This window comes from Aphanomyces astaci, assembly GCF_000520075.1.
Source record: "Aphanomyces astaci strain APO3 unplaced genomic scaffold supercont1.7, whole genome shotgun sequence".
Taxonomy (NCBI): domain Eukaryota; phylum Oomycota; class Saprolegniomycetes; order Saprolegniales; family Verrucalvaceae; genus Aphanomyces; species Aphanomyces astaci.
In genome coordinates, this window is record NW_009798270.1 from 432398 (window position 1) to 457086 (window position 24689).

General features: G+C 52.0%; 7 protein-coding genes across 7 annotated transcripts; 5 read left to right on the top strand and 2 right to left on the bottom strand.

Annotated features, from left to right (window-relative positions):
- Positions 1-7222: 7222 nt before the first annotated feature.
- Positions 7223-7540, top strand: H257_04089 (hypothetical protein; the record flags this gene model as incomplete). The annotated part of the gene is made up of 1 exon (XM_009828466.1): positions 7223-7540. One exon carries the CDS (start codon positions 7223-7225, stop codon positions 7538-7540), a length of 318 nt encoding a protein of 105 aa, XP_009826768.1.
- Positions 7541-8041: 501 nt separating this feature from the next.
- Positions 8042-10939, top strand: H257_04090 (hypothetical protein; the record flags this gene model as incomplete). The annotated part of the gene is made up of 8 exons (XM_009828467.1): positions 8042-8260; positions 8302-8538; positions 8597-8934; positions 8991-9173; positions 9274-9364; positions 9423-9831; positions 9930-10226; positions 10296-10939. The coding sequence occupies 8 exons, from the start codon at positions 8042-8044 to the stop codon at positions 10937-10939; spliced, it is 2418 nt and encodes an 805-aa protein (XP_009826769.1).
- Positions 10940-10961: 22 nt separating this feature from the next.
- H257_04091 (hypothetical protein) lies at positions 10962-11763 on the top strand (the record flags this gene model as incomplete). Its single annotated transcript, XM_009828468.1, has 2 exons — positions 10962-11297; positions 11464-11763. The coding sequence occupies 2 exons, from the start codon at positions 10962-10964 to the stop codon at positions 11761-11763; spliced, it is 636 nt and encodes a 211-aa protein (XP_009826770.1).
- Positions 11764-14663: 2900 nt separating this feature from the next.
- Positions 14664-16815, bottom strand: H257_04092 (hypothetical protein). The gene has a single exon (XM_009828469.1). The coding sequence runs from the start codon at positions 16771-16773 to the stop codon at positions 14716-14718; it is 2058 nt and encodes a 685-aa protein (XP_009826771.1). The 5' UTR covers positions 16774-16815; the 3' UTR covers positions 14664-14715.
- A 3879-nt stretch (positions 16816-20694) lies between these two features.
- On the top strand, positions 20695-21081 carry H257_04093 (hypothetical protein; the record flags this gene model as incomplete). Its single annotated transcript, XM_009828470.1, has 1 exon — positions 20695-21081. One exon carries the CDS (start codon positions 20695-20697, stop codon positions 21079-21081), a length of 387 nt encoding a protein of 128 aa, XP_009826772.1.
- Positions 21082-21292: 211 nt separating this feature from the next.
- H257_04094 (hypothetical protein) lies at positions 21293-21730 on the top strand (the record flags this gene model as incomplete). Its single annotated transcript, XM_009828471.1, has 3 exons — positions 21293-21378; positions 21427-21500; positions 21552-21730. 3 exons carry the CDS (start codon positions 21293-21295, stop codon positions 21728-21730), a joined length of 339 nt encoding a protein of 112 aa, XP_009826773.1.
- A 1152-nt stretch (positions 21731-22882) lies between these two features.
- On the bottom strand, positions 22883-24157 carry H257_04095 (hypothetical protein; the record flags this gene model as incomplete). The annotated part of the gene is made up of 1 exon (XM_009828472.1): positions 22883-24157. The coding sequence occupies one exon, from the start codon at positions 24155-24157 to the stop codon at positions 22883-22885; it is 1275 nt and encodes a 424-aa protein (XP_009826774.1).
- Positions 24158-24689: the final 532 nt, after the last annotated feature.

Sequence of the window (24689 nt, forward strand, 5' to 3'; positions counted from 1 at the left end):
CGCCTTGAGTCCCGAGCAAGCACGTTGGACTTGGACAAATGATAGCTGGATGAGTTGGCCTTCTTCCCACGCCTGTAGTCCTGATTTTTAATAAAGCGTTGAACAGATCGCACGGCTGCTGAGGTCTGTGCCTTGTTGTTGAGATCAACTTCCATGACATCCATCTCGTTCAAATAGGTCATCACATCGACAGCTGTCGTTCGTGTGTGCGTGATACGGCGATCACGTACGAACTCCTGGACTAGTTCAACGTTTTGAGTTGTGCGTGGGACCCGTGATGGGTGAGTTGACCTGTTGGCAGCAGGGCGAGCCTGGTGGTTGGTGCATAGATGCAGTACTCGTTCCACGCACCACGCACAACAGCAATGCTCCTCCCGAGTGCCTCTGAAACATGTTTGGCACCTGTCTTATCCCCTTGTCTTTTGTAGAACGCCAGTAAGCGCAAGATGTCAAGGCGCTCCTCGCGAGTGAGAGTACACGGCCGTGCCATCTTGACGAATGTCATGCAATCCTTTGCTGTAGTATCCATTGAGTGGTGAGTGAATGAATAAACGAAAGTGCTGCCACGAAGCCATAGCTTTGAAACCATTGCTATGAATACATGTAACCACTGCATTGGCGTAACATCCATGAAATTACTGGTATATTTTGTCTTGGCAGTGAATGGAAAGTGGAATGTACTGTGAGTCCTTGATAAACTAAACCTTTTGAATGTAATACTCAAAATGATTTCGGTATAAGATGTTACAGGTTATATGATGACAAGGTCAAAATCAGCCTAAGTTTAGTTTGTTTTTCGGTAATATTTTGAAGGATATTCGTTTCCAGAGAGTTTTGATTACACAGGTGGATTTTGTCATTGAATTCTGCATCTCACATACTGTAGAAAGTCTCATACAACTCTGAGTTCATAGGCAAAAATACAGACATAAACTCTATTCGTTTCTGTCGGCCACTGTTACAGAGCATCCTGTTGGATTATTTGCGCGGTCTATATGCAACTTTTTTTGACTGGAAAATATACCACGTGCAAACCGTCCAAATTTGCGCACGTAGATTCAAACACGTGCAAGTACACCACTTAAATATAACCATGTGCATGCACGCCAAAAACCACGTGTAAAAAATACTACGTAGTATACACCCAGCAACTAAATACACTGTACTGTACTACCTTATACCCCCCGCTTCAGTACCTATGATTTCTATGGTTGGACCTGTACCGGTTTGGAACATACCGGACATTTTCATGGTACAGGTTGGGCTTGTACCTAGTTGTCTCTAATTGGACAGAGGTATCCAATGGCCATGCGCTAATTATTTTCATCCAATGAAATATAAGTCCTGTGATGGATTTAGACAAATACGCATGCCTGAATAGTTTTCAAGGTACCGCTTGGAGCTCTACCGGTTGTGATCAGATTTTACTTACATTTTCATAGGTACTGAAGCGGGGGTATACGGTAGTACGCTGCACAAACCGAGGAACACCAGCTGTCGCAGCGTTTGTCTCAGCTGCTGCTCCACCAACGACTGAAGCAGATGGCGCTTCAGTGCCGTTGCTAGCCGACAACGATCCGTCGGATGTCCGTGACGATAGGGACATGAGCAGCGATGGCGATGGCGGTTACGGCTGTACGGCGCTGGAAGTTTGGAACGCGCCGGCGCTCTCGCAGCCGCCGATATTTTCGGGCTCGACCAAGGCCGAAAGACGCGCTTTTATGCGCGAGTACCAGAAGTGTCTGGGGCATATCAACGCTCTGCAGTGCAATGGATCGCGTCCGTTCGCGATGCCAGAAAGTGCCTGCATGGACCCGTTCTCGAAACGCCGGATCGCGCTGTTCGACTTCAACCGCGACCATAATTCCATCACCAACGATGTGTGGGTCGCGTGATTCAAGTCAGCATTTGAGGAAGACCCTCAAGACCTGGACGTTTTGAAGCAACGTCTGCAGCGAGCGATTCGTTTCGATACGAAGATCTTGGACGCGGAGTCCCCCGTCGGTCGTTTGTTGGACGAGCTGATGCGCTCGTTGGAACAAGACCATCAGGAGTGGGTACTCCACCAAGAAGGCAAGATGGTCGTCGAAGTCGATCAAGCCGGAATCGCTGAAGACAGCGGTTCAAAAGCAGCTGCAGTTGCAGCGGAGCAAGGCGTTGAAGAGCGACGTCTTTCGTTCCGTCAACTGGTTGCGGACATTTTCGGCTGGCCACCAGCTGTACGTTGGACTCGACGACGAGTCCAAGCCTTCCCCACCAGCGAAGCCGGTATAGGCTCCACGAGGCGGCAAGCCGCAAGTCACAAGACGCGAAGGCGGCCGGGAAGACGCCACCAAGAACAATGGCAGAGTCGGCGGAAAGGCCGAAACGATCGTGCCCAAGAATGCCGAGCCCTCTGCCAAGAAGGGCTGCTTGAACTCCGGAGACACGAGTCACCGTGTGGCGCGGTGCCCGAAGACCGCTGTCGAAGCCGAAACGTTGTTGGTAGCGCAAGTCAAGCGCTGGAAGGACGGCATCAAGGTGCTGATCAACCAGCCGCAGCGACAGAAGACAGAGCGCGGCGTGCTCTTGGAGAATATCGTCCGCGTGGACGATGTGGTCTTGGACTCTGGTTCGGACGTGACCGTTGTCACGAGCGACGTCATCGATGCGTTGGATGCAGCCGGTGTCAAAGTTGGGACTGTCTCCCTTAGCGTGCCGTATTTGGCGTACCCATATGGCAGTGACGCCAAGCCAGTCGTGATGACGCGCAGCGTCAAGTTCAACTGCGTGACGCTGGACACGACGTGTGGACCGCTTGTGTTGCGCGGTCTGAAGGCCTGGGTCGACGACGCGTCGACTGCGGCCGAACTCATCGTGAGTCGCTCAGTCATGGAGTTACTGGGCTTCAGCGTTGAAGACCTCCTTGTTGGAGCAAGGAAGAAGAAGGATGTTTCGTCCGTGCCGACGAACGAATTGTCCGGCATGGCGAATGTCAAGCGCCTGATGGCGAAGAAGTTGAATCCGCCGGAGCTTGACCCGACGACAGGATGGAGTGCGCTACTCCGGAGGTTTATCCCAAAACCCCCGTCGAGGACGAAGCGGAGCGGCGCCGCACGAAGCAGGGCGCCGTTCAAGCCATTGTGACGGCCAAGGCAGCAGAGGGGGAGAAGGGCGGGCTTGCGCCCGCTGAAGAAACGCGGCTGCACGATCTACTGACCAAACACATTGATGTGTTCCGTGAAGTCTTAGGCGATGATCCGCCTGTCAAGGTCGAGCCATTGAAGTCCGGATCAAACCCGGCTCGACGCTGGCGAAGTGTGGGATGCGGCTGTACCCGCCGCTTCATGTGGAGTAGATGTGCAGCCATGTGGATGCCCTGGAAGCAAATGGTATGGTATACCAAAACAACCGGGCTACGTGGGCCGCAGCCCCGAGGATCGTGCCGAAGGAGGAAGTCGGCGACTTGCGCATGACGATCGACAGCAGGCCGATCAACGCCTGCACGGAGCCGATGCCTTGGCCTATGCCAAACCTGGATAGTGCCTGGTCGGGATGAACGTGTACTTTACGTTGCACTGGACCAAGGGGTACTGGCAGTTGCCGCTACATGCGGACAGCCAAATGTACTTCTCGTTCATGACGCCCTTCGGCGTGTACACCCCGACCCGCGTGCTCATGGGACAGACGGACGCTGTCGCGTACTGCCAGTCGGTTGTCCACCGAAATGTTTGGTGAACTGCTGTTTCGAAGCCTGTTGGCCTGACTCGATGACTTGCTGGGGTCCGCCAAGATCACGGACGAGCTGCTCGACTTGTTGGACCAAGTCCTGTCCATCTATGATCTGTGCCCAGTTTGGACTCAAGTTGAGCCCGAAGAAGTGTCATTTCTTTCTGCGTGAGGCAGAGTGGTGTGGCAAGGTGATTTCGGCCGATGGAATCACCCATTCCCCAAGCCGAATCTAAGGACTCGTGAATTTGTCGCCGCCGACGACTGCGGCCGACCTCCAACAGTTTGTGTGTGCCACCAACAGGATGCGTGCGAGTATCCCTGGTTACAACCAGTTGGTGGATCCGTTGCGACGTTGCTTGACGAGGCCACCAAGGCAGCTGGAAACTGCAAGAAAACGGCGTTAATGCGTGTTGCACTCCCAGTGTTTCAACGATGTGAAACACGTGTTGGCGCATGTGGACCCAGACGGACGAATTTGGATCCCAGACGGTGCTGTTTATGTGATCGCTCACCAAGGAGCCAGCGGTCACCGTCGCATTGCAGCGACGACCAAGTCGGTGTCAGACAAGTTTGTGTGGACGACGCTTTCCACGGACGTCGAAGCGTTTGTGGGTGCCCTGTTTGAACTGCCTGTGCATTGACGGAGACATGGTTCCCCGTCCATTGGGTTCAGCGCTTCACGCGGAGAAGCCGAACGAGCTCATCCATTTCGACTGGTTGTCGATGCCCATGGCCAAATCTGGCCAAAAACAAGTGCTTGTCGTGAAGAACGACATGAGTGACTTTGTGCAGCTGTTCGCGGTAGAGTCCGCTGACGCCGCCGTAACCGCGCAGTGCCTGATGACGTGGTTTACCACGTTCAGCTGCGTTGACACATGGGTGTCAGATGGCGGCTATCACTTCAAGAACGAAGTGATCGAGAAGGTGCGGAAGTTGGTGGGTGCCCACCATCACATCACGACAGCCTACAGTCCATGGGCGAACGGGACTGTAGAAGTAGTTAACCGACTAGTGCAGCGCCCCGTGAAGGCGCTGCTCGGCGAAATGAAGCTGAACGCGGACGAATGGCCGCAAGTGTTTCCCCTCGTCCAAGGTACCCTCAACCATCTGCCGGCGGACCGGCTGGGAGGAATTGCACATGTGACCTCGTTTACTGGTCTGCAAGCTAAGACCCCGCTGGCGGGATTTGTCCACCTCACGTCCAAGGTAGTTTACGTCGCGGACTGGCTTGGTGACGCCCGTCAACAACATTTGACGGACCTCCAAGTGGTGCTTGGAGAAATGCACCGCAACGTTGCGGTGAGAAGCGACAAATTCCGTCAGCAAGCGCGCGGACGCCGCGACCGAAAATCCCAAGTCAAGTTTGCGGGTTTTTCGTTCGGCAATTTTGGCTTGTCGGAACCGTCCGACAAAATTGGTCCTTCATTGGCGCGGACCCTGCCTGCCAAGTTACCAGAGGCATCACAGACCATGTGATGGAGACTCAGCAGCTGGTGCCACCGTACGAAGTCACGGTCCATCATGCATGTCGATTGATGATGTACCACGAAGGTGGTAGAGGTGACCGAAGACCTCGAGGCACAGACAGATTTCACGTGGATCGCCTGGACGAAGCGCGATGCGTGGATGGCCAAAACCAAGTTTTGGTGAAGTGGCTTGGACTCGACGATGAAGAATCGTCCTGGGAACCTGCGGCGAATTTGCTGGACGACATTCCAGTCGTATTTCGCAAGTGGGCGGCAGCCAACAAAGAAGATCCTGCTGTGGCCACCCTCATCAAGGCACTGGATTTTCCGTAGGAGGGGAAGTGTTCTGTAGCGTGCAGAGTAATTGGGTCGCGCATTACTTTAACCCATTGCAAACACACACACTCTGTGTGTGTGCGGTGTCAAAGGTTCCGATACCTTAGTTGGGGCAATGAGTACTTTAGTGAATGGTAGTCAGAAGGCGCCTCGCGGCGCGTTTAGCCTCACTAATGTTAGTGTTATATTTGCTACCCTGACGAAGGTCCTGTTACCGAAAGCCAAGAAGAAACGGGAGACAAAACACTGAGCAACTTTTCGCGAATTATGCCCGGGGATCAATTGTTGCCCTTTTCTATGGGTAGATAAACATCGGTATTTTACGTTGGTAGTAGTTATTAATAAATCGAATGCAGCAAGCAACTCAAGGCAATTCAACACCAGCAAGCTGAGTAACGTCTGTACTGTACTATAGCAACATGGCACACCCGAGTCAATTTCATGTAAGTATATCAAGGTGGAATGAATGTGGAGCTGGTTCGTATATACTACGTAGTACACACTGCGCAGTTAGTTTGCGGATGGGGACGATGGCTAGCATCCCCTTGGGTCACACTAAGCTTACTGTTAGTACTTCGATAACGTTATGTTATACTAGTACTGCGTAGTACTACCTAGTATGTTAGTTGAAACTGGCGATGTCATCACGTACTGCTAGCAATTACTTCTACTGTATTTCATAGAATCTCCACGTACTTACTTGAAGTATAATAAATCAAGTCCGGGGGGGGGTTCGTAAGAGTTTTCCTAACTACCCAATAATCAGACAATGGTCTTGTCGATTTATTTGATAGAAAAGTGAAAATAATTGACCAATAGGATATACGTATACATACACCTATTCCCATTTCTACATTCCTTGCCACAGGCTGCGGCTAACGTTATGTACCGCATCGTAAAAGCATCAGTGGAGACACCCGTCTTAACGTTACTAGTTTTGCGATTTGGCATAAACCCAGTAATCACATGGGTCAAGCCTGTCCACTAGCTACTGATAGATAGATCGTTTACAGCAACTCACTGGTTGGGCTTTTCTACAGCGACTCCTAGATTCCTAGTCCATGTCGGCTTCCAGTATACGGCGATAAGTACCCTGTTATTCGTGTTTATATTAGTTAACACAATGCCCAATGCCTAAAGTCTGGGCAACTGCATGTATGCCTCGGGCAAACAACCAATGCCCCGATATCATAGTGCTTGCGTATTTGTGGTAGTACCTCCCATCACTTCCTCATTTTGACTTGGAACCTTGGGTGTCGGCCCCAGTCAACCGAAACCATTAACTTTAGCTAGTGATGCTGTGAAATTCGCATCGACCATTCGTCATTCGATGTCGAAGTAGAGCTTACAAAACGACGACTAATCACTATGGAAACATGATATTGAGAGTACGATGAATCGCTGAGTATGACGGCATTAGTTGTTTGAGTGGCGGTAGATTAAGTAGGAGCTTTCTGTTAACGTTAGTGCATTTACGAAGTCAACAAAAGTGATCGTCTTGATATAGTACATACTAACATAACCCACGAACCGTACATATATATAATATATACTGTACTGTACATGAATTCCCAAATATACCTGGTAACCCGCAGTTGGGTCGCGGCGCCCCGAGCACACCTACAAGCTACAACAACGTCCATGGCCTCGCTTCCGCCGGACCCCGGCAAGCACCAGCCATACCTCCGACACTGTCGAACACCTTGACCATGCCAACTCCTATGGCCACCGTCATTGTACACCGCAACGGCGTCCCCACGGCCATCCAGGTGCCGGCAACCGGCATCATCCGCCAACCTCACCCATCCTCCTCCGAAAACGACTCAGCCTCTGATACCACCGACAGTCCCGTGGACCCTCACGGCATGCCAACTTCGATCAAAGCGTGCTGCCGACACGTTCCTCGCTCGCCTCGACCGCACCAGGAACCCGCGGTCTGCTCCACGGACGCACCACACCCACAAGAATCGTCGCCCCACCCGGCCCGACACGCCCAGCTCCGCCCCAGATGGCCTCTCCGAGGATGACAGACCTATCCGAGCTAGACAGACACGCAAGCCAAACACCGCCAACCACCCGGGCCAAGCTCCATCACTCCAGCCTCGTCCAACTATACCATCCGCTACGATTCTCACTCCCCTTCAGCCCTCCAGGTCGGCCAAAGGTTCATCTACACAGAGCTCCCTACCGGACATATGGCGTCGATCCCCTCCTATCACCCTAGCGCCCCATCCCATCACCCTCCCCACCTCCACTTCATACATCACTCCGCCCATATCAGCACCCATTACACACTACCATGGGCCTCCACAGGCAACCAGGCCTGCCATCCCAACCCTTGGGACAAGCCAATCACACCAAACCTCCCATAAGGCCACTGCCTCGTCCTCCAAGCAAACCGATTCCACTACAATTCACACACCGCCATGTGAGTGCACACCCTACTCCCTCACGCAGCTCACTCCCCCACAGCCTGCTCCGTCCGATGTACAGCCCTCGACCACTCCTGCACCAGCACCCGGCCCCCCATGTCCCGCCCCAGCTACACCACCACCAACCATGACGCCCCACGTGTCACGCTCTGGACCACCACATACCCTCCCCAAGCTGACTACCTCAGCCCCAGTCAAGACACATCACTCGGCTCCCTAGTCCCCACCCATCGGGACATCCCACTCCACAACCCCATCCCATCACCGACATCTCCCCAGTTGGCCCGGAACGCCCAACCACGCCAACGGACACAAGTGCACTGGGCACACTACGCCCGACGGCCTTAAAAATGCAGCATCCCGAGCCCAACCCGACACAGAGCACCACCCATCCAACCTTCGAGGATATGCCTACATCCCCGGCCCCAACACCACCTGGCCCGGCACACACCCACACCCATCCCTTCCCCCACACTGGCTCACACCCAACCCGACCACCACCAGTCAAACGCCACCACTCCGACATCGAACCCGACCTGGATTTTTCCCACCCCTCCTTCCACCTCCGCCGACAAAGAGACACCACGAAATGCGTTATCCGCCCACCCCGCACTACCAACCAAGCTCCTATGAACCTGGGCAGATGCGCAGGAAGTAGCCGACACTACTATCGATGACGACGACCAGGAGGAGTATGACGCCAACACAGCCCTCCAGTTTCCGGGCATCCGGAATCTGCACGACGAAGGACAGCCAATCCTGTATCGCACCATGCAACGGTACTGGGAGCGGGAGGCACACCTCTTCCAAGGCTTCACCGCGGACGACATTACCGACGTAGAGCGACACTTCGCCGATACCAAAGTCCGTATCCAGTTCTCCATCAACCCGTCACTCCAGCCTCAGAACGACCAACTCAGCATCATCAACTACCGACGCGAGATAGAGGATGTCTGTCAGGAACACTTCGGCCTCACCTTCCGGGGAGGGTCTCCTCGAACACGGCCAGTAGCTCCTCAGGGACCCCCTCCAACGCACCATCCAGGCCTGGGCAGCACCACGACGTGGGTATCTTTTTTCTCCGCGACATCTCTGTAGTTATGATCTACCAATATGCCGGTGTGCTCGACAACGGCCTCTCCTTCCACCAGCTTGAATACCGCTTGAATACCGCAATCCATCCAAAACCTCCCCTGGTGACCTCATGTGCGCCCTCCGCGCCCTTGGGGTAACTGACGCCATCGTCCAAAGCCATACCCGGATGTCCGGAACACATGGCCCACGCGACCACTGGGCTGCCATCGGCTGTATTAACTGGCCCTCGGAAGGCCAATACCGCTTCCGCCTCGCCTCCCACCACTTACCACTACTGACGACATCCTCGCTGCGCTTCGCGGCTCCCACCTCCCCACCCCAGACGTCGATATCACAGGGGACGGCTATGCCACCCTCACTTTTGACACTCCAGCACCCATAGCTTTCCTCTGGTCCTCCTCTGGCCCACACCTCCACATTCTCACCGGTCGCCCCCGACGGTCTGCTGCGCCGATACAGTGTCGGGACTGTGGCCGACACGACCACGAGGGTCGACCCTGTGACCGCTTCACCTATCTGGACCCACGGGATCGCGCTCGCAGTAACTCCCAACACACAACCTCCACTCGCAGGGACCTACGTAGCCCCGACACACGCACACGCAGTGCAAGGCGCCACCGCCATGCGGGACACCACACACATTCAGTCCCCCAACACCCCGCCGCGGAAGGCCAACACCAACAACACCAGCACCAAACCCAGGCCTGGCAACTCCCATTTCAGCGCCACCCACAGCAGGTCCCCGGACACACCACGGACCTCAATCTCTACCTCCGGCGTGAGGTCTCCACGTACGTGAACCAACGCATAGTATCGGCCACGACCCTACTCCGACAGGAGGTTGAGTCCCTCCGCGCTGACAAAGAGTCCCTGGCTGCACTTGTATCAGCCTCCAGTGCTGCTTTCTCCACTCTGGACGCGCGCCTCCTAGAGGAACGACGCCTACGAGAAGCCGCGGAACTTCTCCAAGCCGAGGACAACCGCTTAAGCGCGGAGGCACGCATCCGCCTGAACACTGTGGTCACACAACACGAGTCCCAACAGGCTGCCTTAACTGCACGTCTCCCATACCTCGAATCCAGCGTCCACACACTACTCCAGGCCATGCAGTCCGTATCGTCTCAAATGTCAGCACTGGCAGCCTATCCGCCACCCTCCCACCAAGACTGGGACCCTCCCGGGCACTGTGGAGGATGCACTACCGACCCGAGGACAAGAACCAGACGACACCATGGGCACTGAGCCGGAGGATCAGGTGGCGTCAAACTAACCCCGGGGTGTTGGGTCAGACCAACGACACCTCGGCAACGCCTCTGGTCTGGATCGTGGTGGCTCCTCAGCTTTCTGCTCTGGATCTCATGCTACCTCCCCCTGGCCGCTGCCACCCTCTCTCCATCACCGACATCACCCCTACCACCATCCATCACTACACCGTCCCACCCCGCCCCCGCATTCAGCCACCTACACGATCCGTACTCTTCGGATGACTCCAACAACTCGGAACTCCTCGATGCCCGCATTGCGGAAGCACTACAAAATCCTCTCCCGCCGAGTACCCTCGACATCAACCCCCCGCGGCAACGCCGCCGACGACGCGCATGGAGGATCCATCGCCTCCCCCTCCCCCCACCTGACGCGGACACTGCCAGACACCAACTCGACAACATCCTCTGGCGTGAATCACTCAAGGGCGAAACGTACATTGGCGACCCAGGTCATCCGCCTCCACCGGGGCTCCTGCTAGATAGCCTGCTTATCGCAGCCACCAACATCAATAAAAACACGTATGGTAAACTGGGAGATGAATTGGCCACCTGGTTCCGCGCTAGCGCACTGGACTTCCTCATCATCGCTGACTCTGACCTTCCCGCACACAAGGCCACTCAACTCTGGACTTAGTGGCTCCCCCACTCCACACCTCATGGCCATTAGTAATCACCGCGTCAGCATTTTATATGACATTCAACGTTGGCACTCACGCATCGATGCCCGGCGTACAACCTACTCCCCGTTGGGGCGCAGTATTTCCATCTGTATCCGCTTTGGCAAAGGTTCCCTTTTAACCCTCATTGGCACATATTTTCAAGACTCTCCCGCATCTCACAGCGAGACGACCGAACAGGAATGGCAATGGCTCACCCAGGCCACCACAAAAATCCCTGGGCACCACCACTCTGTCATCATATGGGGGGAGACTTCAAAACCTACGGCACCAACCCCCTCGACCGATCTGCCCCACAACCCCGCTCAGGCCCCAGTCTGGACATCGGCACAGCTTTCCAGCGGTGGATGCAGAGTATCGGACTCCTATCTACCTTCCGCTACAGGCACCCCAACCGATAACGTCACACCTACGCTCGCAACAACACTGCCGTCACCTTGCATGACATCTACATCTCTGCACAATCCGCCCACAAACTCAGTGCCAGCGGCCCTATCCCTCCGAATTGCAACCACTTGAGCTGGTGTGGGCGAATGTGAAAGGACATGTTGGTCGCCGCAACACTGATGGTACGGGGCTTGCGGATGTGAAGGAACAACTCGAAGAAGCGTTCGAAGTGTTGAAAGCCGGACTATTCAAGGCTGTAGCAAAGCTGCAGAGGGGAAATTGCAGAAGCTGTACGAACATTTGCTGGCAATTGACGGCTTACAATCCGACGAGGAGTCTTCGGCGCAGAGTGGCAGTGATAATGATGCCGAAAGCGATTGTGCACTCTAGTTAAATCACCTTCACAATAATAACCTCTTAAAACGTATAATTTCACTTTGATGAATTTATAGAATTACTCCGAGTAACAGTATACTCGCTAACTTTATTTGTATAATTCGATATGAAAATTACAACGTCACTCGATGCTGTCGGCCTCTGTAAGTTACGACACAGTAAGCGTGAATCCCACCCACATGATTTTGGCCATGCGATCATAGATGCATTTTGGATTACTCTACCTCGACCTACAGTATCCGTATTCATGGACTAGTGCCACCGCTAGGGATGCCCTTGACACACACAAACTACTGTATCTCGGCCATTCCTTGGCCAAAACCACTGATGCTTGGCACCAGTCCCATGTACGTAGCGAGAGCCCTTCGTGCCGTAGTATGTTGAATTATGTGTACAAAATGTGTACGTTGTACATTGAGGAATCACTGTATGCAAGCCAAAACTCACGTGGCGGGTGTGGTGACCATCATCTACAGCGTCAACCAAAGGTCACGTACAGGGGTACAACCAAGTGTACAATATTACTATTATTACCACGGTTAAGGCGCCGAGTAGTAATTGTCGTTTAAGTCAATGAACGTTGCCATGCCGGACGCCGCCAGTTTGTCCACGACCTCTCGTGTGGCATCCGGAACGTACGCCAAGGCCTGATCCACAGTGACACGACGTTCTTGGGGTCTGCCACCGCCACCAGTGAACCAAGTCAAGCCTTGAACGCCGCCACCAACGGGTTGTAATCGAAGTGACGGGTCGCCCGACGCGACTGACCCTGTATGAAGCTACGGGGTCGTTGGTGCTTCCATCACCACAGTACACGGAAATAACAATGCAAGGTGCTAGCTATCGATGTACAATGTATATGCATGCCATACTTTGCATGTCGTTTTGAAGCCAGCCAGTCCATTGTTGCCGTGATGTGCTGGCGTCGACGACATACAACAAAGTGTTGGCTGTTGAGTAGATGCAATCACTCGCTACTATGTCCTGATTGTCTATTGTAGTTATTGGTAGTTGTAAAGCGACGAAGGTATTCACTGCTAGGCGTGGTGTGACCTGCACCCTCTTGACTGTGACTGCAGTTGATTTTCATGAGATCTAAAGGATTGATTGGGCACTGCCACCACCTCTGATGCTGTATTATACTGGTATATAGACAGCCCTACTTGACCACGCCCGTGCAGAACACTAGCTACTTGCCCATCTTGTGCGGACGGGCCGCCAAGGTGAGCAACACGAGGTGTTTGACACTGAAGTAGGCAAGAAAGTCAGTCTCTGCGTATATGTGACTTGTACCACTTTTGAGAGAATCCCTCGGGAAAAGCATATTTGCACGTGGTTTTTGGTATATCTACACGTGATGTGACCTGGCGTTACAAAAATGGTGTGCATACATGTCGAGGAGCATTTGCGCTTGGTGGAACATTCACACGTGGATATATTGATCGTTAGTACGACTCCCTCGTACAAGGTCCCAACGCAGCTTTAACAAGCTCTTGCTGTAATCACCATATTAGGAACAGGTACCATGGAACTTTGTGTACTAGTATTCATAGTGCCATAAAACCTCAGGTTTTAATCATGTCGCCATTCTGGAGTAAACCAACGAGAAAGTGCTGACGAGGGAGGAAGTCAAGTTCTATAGAGTAGCTTGTGTCGTACCATATTAGGAACAGGTACCATGGAACTTCAAACTAACGAGAAAGTGCTGACGAGGGAGGAAGTCAAGTTTGTTCTATAGAGTAGCTTTGGTACGACACAAGTGGCTCCAATCTTTAGGCGTTAGCCTTCACATGTTTACTTCCGCAGCAAGCAGCCTCTTGGTCCATCCCGAAGCATAGAGCGTAGTCACATATTTACTACTTGTACACTGTAATACGAACGTTATCACCAAGGACAAGTGCCTTGCTTATAGTCTTACTTGGACTATTGAGCACTTGTACAGATGTACAAATGTAGAAATTCCCCCTGAATTTCTGACGAAGTGGTTGTGCCATAACGTTATACTCACTTCGCAATTTGCCCTCAAAACCAGCGACCCCAGCATCTGCCTCGCTATGACTACCTTGTTAATGCCTGCGACCACCAAGTGCTGCTTTGAACGTTGCCAGGGCGGAAAGTGAAGTGCGACCGTCACAGACGCCTTTGGCGCTGCAGTGTCGACATGAAAAATACCGGCTCAATCGAGGCGCCTATGTGTGGCTCACGGAGCTCGGGCGATTTTGTGCACCATGGAAGGCTGTAGCAACCACATTCGATCTGGGGGGCTCCGTATGCGTCCACACTGGCTGTTACGCCACGGCTCGCAATGTTTCAATGTGTCGCCGCCACCTGAAGTCGGTCGTTGTAGCTACCCCTGAATTTCTGGTGGTGGCCAGCAACTTCGATGCGAACAGCATTCAAGGCGCTGCCCTCCATGACTCGGGGCTTGAGTATATTGACCTTGACGATCTTGTCTTGGACGACACCTTTTCTACGTGGTTCGACGGGACCTGGTAACGTTATGACGACAACTGCCATGCCACGGAGGGCAACTCGTTTCCGTCCAACGAAGAGCTCTACTGTACATCTAACGTTAATACTGAGTAGTAGTTGGTATGTACTAGTATCTTTCTTGTCCATTGAATTCCACACCTGGGCGAAATAGCACTATGCATACAAGCTACCCAGTTCATGCAAATGAGTTAACGAAGTGTCCCTACTATCCCGATCGCCCCAGGCGATAGTGTCATTCAAGAAACCGCGACCAAATTGGATTGCCACATGCATGGATTTGGTTGCCAACAATATGGGGCTTCAAATATAACTAAAGTTACCGTGTGTGTGTTGAGTGAGCTGTTGTGCATGCACCATACACGAACCCCCCCAATTGAAAGTCGACAAACCAAAACACCAGAGACTATCGATTTCACCATGTATTTATATATAATTGAGTCAAAATGTTCTGGGTGCTTTACAAGAGAAACACTTCTTTGTGAAAGTCGAAGCAGCAATTGTGGCTGCGCCACTGCGCTTCCTGGACAAGCCGCGGGGGGCCGCACGCCATGACACCAACTTTGGCCTCGTGGAATCGCGAAGTGTTGATGTATTCGTCGAGCACTGGCTTACCCCGCTTGTACGCGATGAACTCGCCCGTGTAAATTTGCACGCTGCTGTCGCCGGTCCCGCCGTCGTTGACGTAAAACGTAGCCTTGACGCCAGGGGGCAGCGGAAACAGGAGGTCTTCCACCGCGAGAAGGTCGTCTGCGGCGCGGACGACCCAATGCAAGTAGAACTTTGTTTGTTGCGTCGGTTGCTGTTGGCGATGCCGGTTGATCAAATCGAGCATGGGGGTGATTCCGATGCCTCCAGCCACCAACACGACGGCGTCGTATTTGTAGACGTCGATCGCTGGTTTTCCATGTGGGCCGTCGACGAGCACCGTCAATGGCGCGCCTTCGTGGGCCTTGACGTAGTTGTACACGTTGTCGACGAACGAGCCGGGGGCGTGCGCCTTGATGCGAAACGAAATCGACTGGCCATCCGGAGTAACAATTCCCGAGAATGGATGCCACTGCAAGAGCGACACTTGGGGAATGTTAATCCAAAAGAACGCGCACGGGTTGGACGTGCGCACCCACTTGGCCGTTTGAGCCGAGGCGGGTAGCGTCAGGGCGACCGTGTTGGAGCCGTGGGCCTTGGGCACGGTGGCATACCGGTTGAAATACGTTCGTAGGCGGTAGAGATATGTGACACCGTACACGACCAGCGGGAAGATCATGGCGTATTGCACAGCTTTGCTATGGAGCAGCGCAAACACAAGACCCACGACCGACACTACGCGGTGGTAGTAGTAAAACACTTCGTAGTACGTGCGCCGGATGTAGTCGATGGCGAGTAGCGCCATCGACGCAAACGACACGAACGCCACGAAGCCATAGAGCGGCACCACTTGCTGACTCCCGTACAGGTTGGTGGACGTCACGTTCACGCTGAGGACGGTGAGGACCAAGTGGACGGTACCCGCAACAAACCAGACGCGGCCGAGCCACCGGTGGAACTTGATTATGCGTTCGTGAGACGTGCCAAACACGACCTCCCAGTGCTGGCCGCGGGCCACCGGCAGCAGCAAAAACATGAGCGCGACTAACGCAATGTGGCCAGACACCAACGACGCGAGGCGGCTGGCGCTGGCAGTCGGAAACGTGACCTGGACGCTCACCCCCACCGCGACGACGCACGCCACGTACAAGATCACGACGATGGCTTCTCCGATCTTGAGGTCCGAAATGGCATGGGAGATCCAAGGCAACGGGGCGCGGTGCTGCGTCGGCGGGAACACGGTGCGTTGGTTGATGAAGCGCCAGCCACTGCCCGCGTGCGTGGCAACCAGCCCCAACAAGGCCATGAGGGCAAACGTGATGGCGCCGATGATCGCCGTCGTGCCGTAGCATCCTGCGTCCGGAGCACTGTCCATAAGTGCCCCAGAGCCAAGTGCCAGCTTGACCGCGCCTCGCTCAGTGTGGAAAGACGGCCAAGCAGTGTTGCCGTAGGCCCAGAGCAAGTTGGTCGGCACGGCGGGGTCGATGTCGACGTCGTAGACGGATGGCGCGGCCAACGTCCGCTCGAACGTGAACGAGAGCACGCCGTTGGCACTGCTTGTCTTCTTGACCACGAGCCCCGATTGATCCGTCTGCACAGGGACGCCTGCACTCGAGTAGCCCTTGAGAACGTGCAGCTGGGCAGTGTTCTTCGCAGCATCAAATATGACGGCATTGTTATTGGGTTCGTTGATCATGTTGGACGAAGCAGAGAGCGACAGCGCGGTCCACTTGGCCGTGGGGCTCGCCATGTTCACTTCGAAGCAGATGTGCGTTTCAGTTACGAGGGTGCGCACTGTCAAAGGACCCACAGAAATGGCGGGTTGGATGGAGAAGTCGGCGCTGGCACACACCGACGGCGTGGTTTGAGCGTAGGTGTGTTGGAGGCAGCACGCCGCCACTAGCGCCAGGCATGCAGGTTGTCGCAGCATGGTCTTCGAGCGTCGATGGAGCAAGTTGAAATATGATTGTACCTAACGTTATGCCAGAAATAGTCGCGACGGCACACACGGGATAATCTGGTGAAGTCGAGCCGGCGTACTCCATTGTGGTTGGCTGAACCGGCCAGATGGATCGATATCAAAAATATCTTAAAAATGATTCGCCGCACAATTAATCTCAATTTTGGTTAGAAGCTTCAAGTGAATTCGCAGGCGATGTCGACACAAAGGTCCTTGCCAGCATTCGGTTGAGACATCACCGCACCTGAACAAGTGGCGGGCATGTCCTATGATTTTTGTAACGGTACAGTTTTACTTCGAAGTACCTTGCAGTATTGCAGTAACGTTATTATCGTGCTTTGCAACTTACTTCGAAGTACTTCGAAGTATTTGGCAGTCATATTTAAGCACTATGTAACTCAGCTTCTCATCATTTAAACTCTGTCAAAACGCAAGCTTACAGTTAATCTGGGACAGATTTAGCATTAATATGGGTCGAAATGAGAATAAACACTAAATCTGCCTCGTTGTACATAAAGTTTGCTAAGTTACAGAGTACAGCAATGCATGTCAATCATTGCAAGGACTGATGCGAGCGAGTCTTGTAGTTACGTAGTACTCCGGGAGTATGTACTATTGAAGTACTTCCTCTGTCCCATTTAGTAGTATTGGCACCATGTGTGTTCGTTCTACCCAAGTACAGTACTCAAAATTTCGATGTGCGGTTCTTGAATCGCCCAGATCCAAATGTCCGCGACATGACCTTAAGCACTTCAATGGGCGGTTCTTGAATCGCCCAAATCCAAATGTCCGCGAAATGACCTTAAGTACTTACGACAAAAAGTGGGAATTCCATGGATAACATTATCCAATTTGCAGCATTAATTAACACGTGAGCGCGTAGGCCTCGTATTCGAGTCTCTCCATACTGTATCCTCAGCCAACTACACATTCACCAGCTGGGCTACACTGTACCGCAACGTGCGACATACTCGGAGTATGTATACATTGTACACGGGTGTAGTCGCTCGCAGGTTTGTCTTACAACTACTGAGTAACAGTGAGTTGGGTGTCCGTTTTCTGCCCAATTCTTCAAAAATATTATTAGAACTTCGAAGTGCTATACGTATACTTCCTCCGTTCCAAAAAGGTGGAGACAACTTTTTTTGTTTTTTTTTTATCTTTGTATTTGTATGCTCGAAGCCCATCAAAACTGTATTTTTATTCAATTTGGGACTTTCACGACGAAAGTAAACATGATGTGATTCATTCTTAGTCGTCAGCGACAGTGCTCATATCATCAACCACTGTGCAGAGTTGATCAATATTGGAATATTGATCGAACCCTTAATCGAACACGACGCAAGCACACTTGATAGGTTATCTACTCTACGCTCAAAGTCTTTACGGCTTTTCATTACTTCGATGGCACAGATTAAATCTCGGTCACATTCTAAGCGAGGGCTCACCGGTCCATCGGTCCATGTGTTATGAGCTTGTCTTTGTGCAAATGAGGCAATTTGTACGTGTTGTCCCCGTCCATCTTCAAAGACTCTTCCATAACCTTTTGAAGGGTCATAAACGTCTTGTCGAGCACACGGAAATCGAGTTCGTCGAACGCACCATGAACAGCCACGATAAGATCGTCAATACCAGTGACGACTTGTCGATGCAGCAGCGCTTGAATTGAGTTAAAAAAAACCAGGTCGAGAACGTTCAAGTCAGGGCTGATCGCATGCTGTGCAACCAGTTGGATATGCCATCCATCGGAACAACCGGCAGTTGCCACTGCGAGATCGTCCAGTCCAACGTGCGGGCGGGCATTGTCCTGCTGAATGTAGATTGACTTGTCGCGTCGACTGGGCCACAGCAGCTTGATGCTGGGGATGACATGATGCAACAGGAAATCTCGATAGATCAGCTTCGTCACAGTCATTGGTGTTGTCACAATTGTCCCTCACACACGGTTCTGGCTTGTTCTCTGCGCTGGCGCCTTCGTGACGAACGGCCACATCCCGATCTTGGCGTCCCAAGTCAACTTCCTTGCACTGTCGTAGCGAGGCCTTGCAACCGCAGTCAAAAACATGACCTTGACTATGTGCCTCTTGGACGAACAATTGCGCACAGGTACGGGCTCGTCGTGCCAGAGATAGTACCGCCGGTTGATCAACGTGATATAAAACCATTTCTCGTTAATGTGGACGCGATCCAACATATCGTGCCAGTGCATTTGGTTCCTTGCCTCGCGAAGAAACGAACGAGCGAACACGGTGCAGGCCTCCTTGTGCGTGTCAGTCAGCATGGGCTTGGTGCGGCTCGTCCGTCGCTTGAGCTTCTTCGATTTAAAGAGACGCCAAAGCGAGGTCTTCGGAATGCCTCTGGTAGATGCCAACATGACGAGGGACATACGCAAGTGTGGTGGGACGTTCTTGATCGCTGCCTCTGAGTCATCTAACGTGCGTGTAGGTAGCCTGCCAGATCGTCCTTTCTTCCGAACGGAAACGATAGCGAGACCAGTAAGTGCCCTGGTCTCCTGTCCACGTCGGCAGATCTTAGACAAGGTTTGTCTAGATATGCCGTACTTCTGCTGCAGCTCGTGTGCCTTTCGATGGGGAAGGCGGCCGCCATCCTTGTGCTCCAACAGCTCGTGATACAAACGGACCCGGTCGTCGTGGGGTACGTCGTGTTTGGTCGTGGTACGTGACATCTTCGTAACTTCTCTCCTAGAAATTCTGTTCTGAGGGGTGCTCACCATATCGACGCATCGAGACCAGTCGTTTGCGCTTGATTTGAGCTCGATTGGACAAGAATTGACGAAGTTACGTATGTTTAATGATGCGTGTATCACTAAACTTTGACGATTGGTTTCGAAGTGAGATGATGCAATAAAAAAAATCTAAGAATAGTCGGATGTTCGTCTTGCAATTGGCTACACTTTGAATCATTTGGAGACTATTTCGATTATTTTTGCCAGAGAAATGGTACTGCGAACAACATGTCTCCACCTTTACGGAACGGAGGAAGTATGTAGGATAAAATTATGCCATAAACTGTTCTACCAAGTCTACAAAAAATTCCCAAAGTCTCATACACTGTATCCCATGGAATAAAGGGAAATGAAGTATCCACGAAGCTGTCTAAATGCGAGTTGAATGTTGGAGAAATTATTCGGTTTCCGATGGAAGTGCAAGACTTAACTGTCAGTCAACGTGCACACAAACATCCGTAAAAAAGTTGGACCAAATCAGTACATTTTTCTATGCCATAAAACACCCGAATTTCAAGACAATTAATTGTAGCATAAATTTTCGAGCTTTACTGTTAGTTCATCCAGACGCACGAAATCTCAAAAAGTCAAATATTTCGATTTTGTAACTTTTCTTTTTTCGTGGCAACCAGACCCCTTAACCAATCATATCAATGCGGCTATTTGTTGGCGATTTACAAAATGGTTCACAATTGGCAAGTTTTACTAATACCTATTGCTTCGTACATGTATTATGTGTGTGTTCAACTCGAAATTTCTTTCGGTGGTTGGTTGACAGTGAATTAACCGACGCTACCTGTACCCCCTGTCCTGTTGACCCTAGCTGGCATGTACGAAGTCAGCCCCGCGTGTAACCTCGCCCCACAGTTCTGCAGCGTGGGCTACAGCGATCAACATGCTAACACTGACGAATCTATACGCCACTGCTCCACGCATGTTGAAAGAGCTAAGGCATCACGTGCTAAGGATGTGGCTGAACTCGTCCGAGCTTAGCAACACTCCAACACCCTTCAACCCATCACCTGTGAGATGTATGATGGTAACGAGTTGACTGTGTCGCCCTTCGACCTGGGTCTTGTTATGGCGCTAATAGAGGTGATTGTTGCCACATCCGCCACCCCTACTATAGCATTCGATGGGCCATCATGGTCTCCACGGGATTCTCCATTGAAGTCATCCCAACCCACCGCGCAGTGCATTCTATCAAGAACCCGACGATTCTGAATGTTCTCATGACGCCCCGCATGGGAGCGGCGGATCTGTGGCGCATCAAGGAAACGATGTTTACTGGTGATGAGGACATGTATTGGGCCATGGTCCACCTCGCCGACATTCATGCCAGTGGAAACATTGACGTTACCTGCATTGGCCTCGCACGTTGGTACCAGGACTCGGGCCGTGTTGTCGTCGACAATGACCAAAACAACGAGTCTGTCACCCATTTTGACACTTCCATTGCGACCCAGGGGTCAGCCTCTAGTACAAACTGCTCCCGGCCAACCTCCTCGATCCAACCTCCACCTTTTCCATGACAACCTGAAATCTGAATGCTCTAACGTCAATGGCCATCTCGTGGCTGGGCGTCTCAACTTGACTGGGTCCAAACATCTACATGTAGTGTAACGGTCAAGGTCTTGGACTGAAATTGTGCTAGGAAGAATTTCGTGGGTTCAAACCTCACCTTCGATTACCCTTTTTCACACAGAAATAGCCCACCGGATACGATTACTATGCGGATAAATTATGGTAACCGCCATCGAAACGACGTTCAAGCAACAAGAGTCTCCGGAGGCCAGCGGGGAGTCAATGCACATGTTGCAGGCGCGAAGGTAAGTGGTCCAAGCCATCACGACCTGGCATACCTAATGCATTGGAAGCAAATACGCGAAAAAAGCGAAGCAAAAGACTGGATACGATCTCTTCATGTTGGAAATGAAGGATGTTTCCCAAGGTACCTCGGATGGCATACCAACTAGTTCATGCATGTTAATATACTTCGTAGCTCTCAAGCAAACTGAACCCGATGCCAACTTCGTGAAGCAAAATTATAGTGGAAAGTGGAAGGAGCTCCCAGCAAGTGAAAAACAAGGCTACAAGGATCGGGCTTCGACTATGTTTCCGCAGAATACCGTGGAGCGTGTGACCGACGCCAATTTGGGCATCAAAAGAAGAAGCTACTAGGGCAATACACGAAGCTCCTCAAAGACATGGGACAACACGCTCGAATCCATGAGCAGCACGTCGTTGCTGAAACGGCCGCGTGAGCTCTATTCCGGCCTCTTCCTGCCTGTCAAAATGGTAGGATCGCCGACGAAGGTGACTGGATTCGCCTATTGAGTGCGAAGGATGTACGTCTTGTCACCAAAGCCATCAGCGACGGCAGCTTGAAATTCCTTCCACAAAGTACCACCAAAGACGAGTAGTCGATAGCTAATTCATTTATGCAATTCAAATTTCGTGACGAATGTAGTTCACTATTCATACACACTATTTCTAACGTTAGACAATTTCGCACTGGCGTCGCAGGAACCCACGGCTGATCGCTTCAGTAATTTGCTGTAGATGCCCAGGAAAATACGGAGCTGTTGTTGGGGTAAACCGTTTTGCTTTCATGGATGATGTTCGTTGTACAGCGCACACGACATCGGCGGCACGCAGTTTCGTAAGGTGCCGCATTGTGTCCATCTCTCTATTCGAGAATGATGCGGCGACTTCTACTTCCTTCATGTTGTCGCTGCATGCCGCGACTTGAGCGTTGTAAAACGATAGCCAATTGTCGAGGCCGTTCTTCAAATGGTATATATCTTCTAAGAACTGCCAGTACGATACATTTGGTTCGCTTAACGCCGAGACTGACAAGCTGCTCCTGACTGATTCAAAACTCATGGGATGCACACGCTTCTCTTTTTAACCATAATGCACGGATTACGTATTATCCATATGAATCGACAAGCTCTGTACCAATAATTTTGACCAATTTGGTGTCGACACCATTTCGTAACTTGTGCAAGCGTCGGCGTAACTTCGCTGCCTTATTTGTCCCAACCTTCGTTCGCAAAAGGACGAATGGTGGTTTCGATGCATCGTACATCATCTTCAATGTTCCGCAGCGTCAACGATGTGCTGCTTGATAAGCCGTCTGCCCTCCACGAGCAATTACTTTGAATGACGACGGCGTATCTACTTATACTTCGTACTACCTCTGTCCGAAAATGTTTGCACGTTTCGGAAAAAGTGAAGTTCGGGAAAGATTGCACGATTCGTACTACTCTTGTTTGAATGGGAGTGCATATAAAAAAGTCACTCAGCTCAATACAAAAATACATATATTATTTATTCAATGTCTAAGCCCAAGATTTCCAATAAGTCCTCGTCCAACTCATCATCGACACCGAGTCGCTCAATTTGAGAGCAAAACTCTCCCATGTCCAGTGCCGCAGATATTTCTGCAGCTAATTCCTCGACTTTCTCTTCCATGTCGGTAGTTTGCAGAAGCAAAATACCAGCATCGACTACGTCGCAGTCAGGCAATACAACGTCGGGCAATCTTCCACAAGCAGCGAGCTTGGCCTTGTGCATGTGGGGCATTCTGTAGCAGTTGTCACCCGCCACTTTGATGACCTCTTGCATACACGCCTGCAGAGTCATAAAGTTCGAATCTAGTGTCCGCATTTGGACGTCCTCCCACGCGCGCTCTGTGGCAGCAATAATGTCGTCATCGAGCCTTGAATTTTTCTTCTCTTGGAGGGATTGGATGGCACGAAAAAAACCCAAGTCGAGTACGTTCATGTCGGGGTGGTTTGGCGGCTGGTACACGACGCTCATGTCCCACCGATCCGAGTGGCATGCCTCCACGATCCGAGCGTCCAGTGGCGGAACGTGTGGGCGTGCGTTGTCTTGCTGGATGGTGATGCACCTCGACGAATTTCTTGGCCACTTGGCCTTGATGGCTGGGATCACGTTGTCGATCAGCATCTTCCGGTAGATGTCCTGTGTGACAGAGACTGGCTTGGTCACAAGGGTCCCCGCGGCACGGTTCCGACTGGATCGTTCCGCTGGCACACGCTCGGTAAAATGCCACGTGCCAATTTTGCCGTCGAACCATCCAACTTCGTCGTCGACCCACCTAGGTCGGGCCACCGCGGACAGAAACATCACCTTGGTGATATACCTTTTGGACTTGCACGTACGATGCGGGGGCTCTTCGCCAGGTGCAAGATACATCTTCTTGCTGATCTTCGTCGCAAAAAACCACTTCTCGTCGACGTGAACGGTGTTCATCATGTCATCGAAGGCGTACTGGGCGGACGACAAAGCATGGAGATGCTTCATGACCCACTGGACGCGCACGGCCTTGTTCGCATCGGTGAGCAGAGGGCGCACGGTGCTTGTGTACTTCACAAAGATTCCGCGCTTGTAGTAGGCATGCAGTGTGGATCGTGACATGTTCATGGCGGCTGCTATTGAGCGGAATGTTGTGCGCTGGGTCTTCGGTATCTTCTTGAGGCGCTCGGCAACCGACACGTGCTTGAAGTTTCTGCCGCTTTGGCCCTTGATTCGTGATGCAACGCTCGAGCAAGGGCGGGTGGTGTTGGTGAAGTCGACCATGGCGCGTTTCCAAGTCCGACTGACAGTTGTACGGTTTACATTAGACCACCTGATGACCGATCCTATGATTTGCGTGTGACAATTAATATTCTTGATTATCGCAATTATTTTGGAGTAATCCAAATCATTGGTTATCAATACGAGTAATCGACAGGCGCCGCGACTATGCGCACACATGTATTTGCCTACAGTTGATTGGGTGAATTCGTTTGGCGCGCATCGTTTTCAAATCCATCCATGTAATTGGAAAACACTCAATCACTTCCGAATTCACTGCTTGTTCTCCAATAACCCGCACCAAACTATCTCCATGCCTCGCCGATACAGCTTGCAAGACTCGCAGAGCCCTTCACAGCCAACACCCCAGCCCACCCAACAACCATCGCATGTAAACACACGTGCATTCACGCGGGGCATGGCCTTGCTTGAGGACCTCGAGCAACAGCGCCGCGACAAACTCGCTCGATTCACGACTGTGCGCCAAGAGGAGCCCGATGAGGATGCAGACTCCAACTCCCCCATCTACGACGCC